Raw genomic sequence first — 4730 nt, 5'->3', positions numbered from 1 at the left:
ATGAATATTCAGTAGTATGGCACGTAACACTGTCTGAATTTGTGCGGTATAATATGTGCTTCAATTATCTGAAATAGTGTGTGCATATAATGCATTTCTTCCGAATAGTTCAGTAGTATAGACATTAAAGTCTCATAGTTAGGCATAGAAACAAATAGTGATTAAGGCACTACAATAAATGTGTGTTAGTTGGACACGTTTATTTCATTCACATTCACAAAGCACAGTGACAAAGGAACGTAGGTCCCCGTTACATCAGCATCGCATTGTGGTGAGTGAGTGAGTGTGTGTGTGTGTGTGTGTGTGTGTGTGTGTGTGTGTGTGTGTGTGTGTGTGTGTGTGTGTGTGTGTGTGTGTGTGTGTGTGTGTGTGTGTGTGTGTGTGTGTGTGTGTGTGTGTGTGTGTGTGTGTGTGTGTGTGTGTGTGTGTGTGTCGGAGGATGGAAGACCCCCTCCGCCGTCTGCCCACGCTCGGTTTAGGCCCTCCCCCTCCCCTTCCGTGGCGGAATGATGTTACTACTACAAAGATAGACGTGATTCTCTGAGGCAAATCCTGCCTCGCACTGACGTCAGTGATTCACAAGAGCAATAAATATGGGGCTCCGCTCTCTCTCAGTCAGATCAAACCGAAACTCGCTCCGTTGAGCCTAACCACAGGATCTAAACGACAAAGGATTGTTGGACTAACGGGTTTAATCACACTACAGAAGACTTTGGACATAAGCAAATGTAGGTCTATGATATAGTTTTATATGTCGTATATTTGTCACTTCTATCTCTTTTTACTTCATAGCCTAGCATTATAACAGTCAGACATAAAATGTATTTTAATGACAGTTGAAAAAGCGAAGCGTTGTCTGTCTCCAGTGTTGGATAACGAAGGCTTATCATATTCAGCTTCTTCTTTTTTTTTTCTTTTTTTTTTAAAGAAAGTGTTGATGCTAATGTTCAATCTCTTTCGCAGACACAATTTTAATCATGACTTTGAACAAAGGAGACAAGTTCCGGAACATGGATAAAAGAAGAGGCAGCATGCCATTCCCCATGCACCTGCAAAACCTCCACAGAAGAAGCATGCCCGTGGACGACCGCGAGTTGCGCGCCACCATGCCTCCGGTACCTACCGGACAGCTCTCCAACCTCATGCGCTGCACGTCCTACGGCCCCGGGGAGCAGTACCGTGACAGCTGTGTCTCGGATTCCTCCGACTCCGTTATCTCCTCCGGCAGTGATTCTGAAGGCCAGGTGTACAAGGTGGTTCTGCTCGGGGAGCACGGAGTGGGGAAGTCCAGTCTGGCGCGGATCTTTGGAGGAGTGGAGGATGGTCACGACTGCGAGGAGGCAGGTGAGACGCTGACTGAAATGATTACTAACATAGTGCTGGGATGTGAAGCAATTTTCAGAATTGAATCACAACGAATTAAATAAACGAAGAATCTGACAATAGAATGCATTGGATTTTAGAATTGTTCAATGATTGAACTTTCCTGCCTGAATGTCCTCCTCTCCCCTGCTTAAGTCATTAAGAAAAGGCTGTGCTTTTAAAGAGGGAGATGTGTTCATTCAAGCATATGCTGAGAACACAGGTAGCTTGAAACAGAACATTAGTTTCACTAGTAGTGAGCTTGCTTAATGAGGTGGAACAAGTCTACCTCTTGCCTTGGCCACAGGTGTAGGCTAATAGCATATCAAACGGCATTGGTGTTAATGTGGTCTGGCTCATTTTCTTTCAGGGAACACATACGACAGATCCGTTGTTGTTGATGATGAAGAGGCCTCCATCCTTCTGTACGACATCTGGGAACAGGTAAGCAGAGCCTTCCTCTATCATTTGAAATGATTTCTGTCTGTGATTTTTTTCTGACATTTACTGATTACGTATGAACCACTGTCAAAAAGTAACCATGGGACTGTTGTTCTCTCTGCAGGATAATAGCCAGTGGCTGCAAGACCAGTGTATGCGAATGGGAGATGCCTATATTATTGTCTATTCTGTCACTGACAAGGCCAGTTTTGAGAAAGCGTCCGAGCTGCGAATCCAGCTACGCCGTGCTCGCCAGTCCGAAAACATTCCCATCATCCTCGTGGGGAATAAGAGCGACCTGGTGCGGTCCAGAGAAGTGTCTGTGGATGGTAAGTCCTCATGTTTGGACAGCCCCACTCAAGATAACACACACACACACACACACACACACACACAGTTGAAATCTCTCTCTCTCTCCATCTCTCTCTCACTCACCCACACACACACATACACACACAGTTGAAATCTCTCTCTCTCTCCATCTCTCTCTCACTCACTCACACACACACATACACACACACACACACACAGACAGACTCAGACACAGAGACACACACACACACACACACCTCAAGGCCTCTGCTATAACTCACAGCATCAGACAGACAGGCAGAATCTCTTGGCTTACACACACTCTGAGGCAGCACACCTGAGACTGCAGCCCCAGGATGGCACCTGTTCAAGTGCATGTCGCAGATCCTGAGTCAGTGTGGGTGTAGAGACGTGACAGGCTAATAAGCCTGCCAAACCTCTGGGCTTGTTTCCCAGCTTTTGCAGATCCACAAAGAACACATATAGCAATGACAGCTACGGTGTGTTTTACTCTGGAAGACTGTACATGGTTGGATACTCACCTTTTTGTCCTTCTCTCTCTCTCTCTCTCTCTCTCTCTCTCTCTCTCAGAGGGGAGTGCCTGTGCGGTGGTCTTTGACTGCAAGTTCATCGAGACGTCGGCGTCGCTCCACCACAACGTGCGCGAGCTGTTCGAGGGCATCGTGAGGCAGATTCGTCTGCGGAAGGACAGCAAGGAGGAGAACGCGCGGCGCATGGCCAGCTGCAAGCGCCGCGAGAGCATCAGCAAGAAGGCCAAGCGCTTCCTGGGGCGGATAGTGGCGCGCAAGAACAAGAAGATGGCTTTCCGGCAGAAGTCCAAGTCTTGCCACGACCTGACAGTCCTTTGAAGAATCCAGGCCTAACTCTCCTGCTATTTTTTTTATTTTTTTATTTTATTTTATTTTTCTCTCCTTCTCTTTTTTCTCTTCTCTCCCTCTCTTTTTTTTCTTGTGCTATCTGCCATTAGACCGGACGCTGTGGGTTTTTGACACTACATACCACCCTGAAATGGACTGACTCAGCTGTACAGAGACATATTTGCATATTTTATATTGTATAATATAAAGATGAGAGTTATATATCTATAATTATAAAAAAAAAACCAATACGCAATGTAGATGTTGAACCTGCATGGAGCTTTTTGAACTTTAATTTTCAGTATTCTTTTTTTTTCTAATTACTCTGTTCTGCCTTAAATGTATAGCAGTTGAATTTTACCATATTTGTATATAGGATGTAGATCCACAACAAGGACATTTTAGGGTTGCCTTGGCGATGGAATGGAAAAAGAGAGGGCATGTTTTACCATGCTGTCAGCCCTTTGTACATAGGTCGGAATTCTCCAATAGGGAGGCGGGGCTCCCTTCGTGACCTCATCACTGGTCGAGGAGGCAACAGTAGCTTCTGAAAGCACAGCTAATGATTTCTCACATAATGTGATCTGTCATCTGGAATCGTACTTTACTTGAAAGTGGGTATGCAGGCTCGTACTCCACAGAGATCCAGGAACTGCATGGGGGTGGGGGGTATAGCTCTTTCAGGGGTTGAGGAGAATTGACATATTTCTCTTTTTTTGATGACATTTTCTTTAATTCACAATCAAACCCCTGGCGTGAATGAGTGAAAAAAGAAAACAAAATAGACAAGCAATAAATTATATTTGTGTTGTGAATTAACTGTTTCAAACAGTTTTCAAAGAGATTGATTATTTGCACTTCTGTTAGATATTATTCAACTGAATTTTGTTATATGTTTACATCAAGATTTTGTAATAAAACAGTGAATAAAAAAATAAAAAGTACAAAACTGATTATTGTCTTCCTGCTTCAGAGACAGGGATGCCTAAATTGTTTGGGCATGGGCAAAGGGCTAAGTGCCTGCGGGCTAATGTAGTCTCTCATGCATATGGATTCCTTTAATTACCCAGAGGCTGAATGGACACTTACTCACCAGCCACTTTATTAAAGGAAACAAGGTAGTTAGTGTTTTTTTTGTGTTAGATTTATTGAGTTAAACATTAAGCTCTGAGGGGAACAAAAGCTCGGTGCCGTTTTTTCACACAGTCAAAACCATTCTGTCTGAAGGAGCACTGGTGTAAGGTGTTAAAAGGTAAGAAAGTATATACTTTAAAATGATCACTGAAATGACATTTGAAAATCAAATTTAGAAAAAGTTGTCATATATTCTCATTCATATTAGGTGAATTTGCTTTGCTCTCTTTTGATTTGGTCTGTAGTTAGATGACTTGACTGAATTGTGTTACTGAAAATTCATGTCACATGTAAGAAGAGAAAAGATTAATTGTGTTGATGCTGCTACTTAGCTTACATAGAAGTGATGTTCTATGTAAACGAGATGTTTCATTTCATGGCTTTGCCCTGGTTGCTACCCACTGGTTTGTGACAAACACTGAGCTCCAAACCCTGATTCTAATTTTATATCTGAGGATTTTTTAAGAATGATTAAAAAAGTATTATAGGTTATGACTGAGCTGGGCATACTTCCCAGACGTGGATTACAACTCTTGATTAAATTGTCCTTTCATTGGCAAATCTCCACTCTGGATTCTCTTTAGTCTAGGGAATCCAGTGTCC

General features: G+C 43.2%; 2 protein-coding genes across 2 annotated transcripts in view; both read left to right on the top strand.

Annotated features, from left to right (window-relative positions):
- Positions 1-636: 636 nt before the first annotated feature.
- On the top strand, positions 637-3912 carry rrad (Ras-related associated with diabetes). The gene is made up of 5 exons (XM_062549184.1): positions 637-728; positions 964-1344; positions 1733-1806; positions 1928-2132; positions 2707-3912. Exons 2-5 carry the CDS (start codon positions 978-980, stop codon positions 2982-2984), a joined length of 924 nt encoding a protein of 307 aa, XP_062405168.1. The 5' UTR covers positions 637-728; positions 964-977; the 3' UTR covers positions 2985-3912.
- Positions 3913-4212: 300 nt separating this feature from the next.
- Positions 4213-4730, top strand: part of cdh16 (cadherin 16, KSP-cadherin) — a 49919-nt gene continuing 49401 nt past the window's right edge. Inside the window, exon 1 of the mRNA XM_062549390.1 lies at positions 4213-4245. The gene's annotated coding sequence lies outside the window, so the exon portion shown is untranslated. The remainder of the gene's footprint in view (positions 4246-4730) is intronic.

The sequence above is a fragment of the Sardina pilchardus genome, chromosome 11 (genome assembly GCF_963854185.1).
Source record: "Sardina pilchardus chromosome 11, fSarPil1.1, whole genome shotgun sequence".
In the NCBI taxonomy this organism is placed as follows: domain Eukaryota; kingdom Metazoa; phylum Chordata; class Actinopteri; order Clupeiformes; family Clupeidae; genus Sardina; species Sardina pilchardus.
The sequence above is the reverse complement of the archived record's forward strand: the minus strand, read 5'-3'. Positions and strand labels throughout refer to the sequence as shown.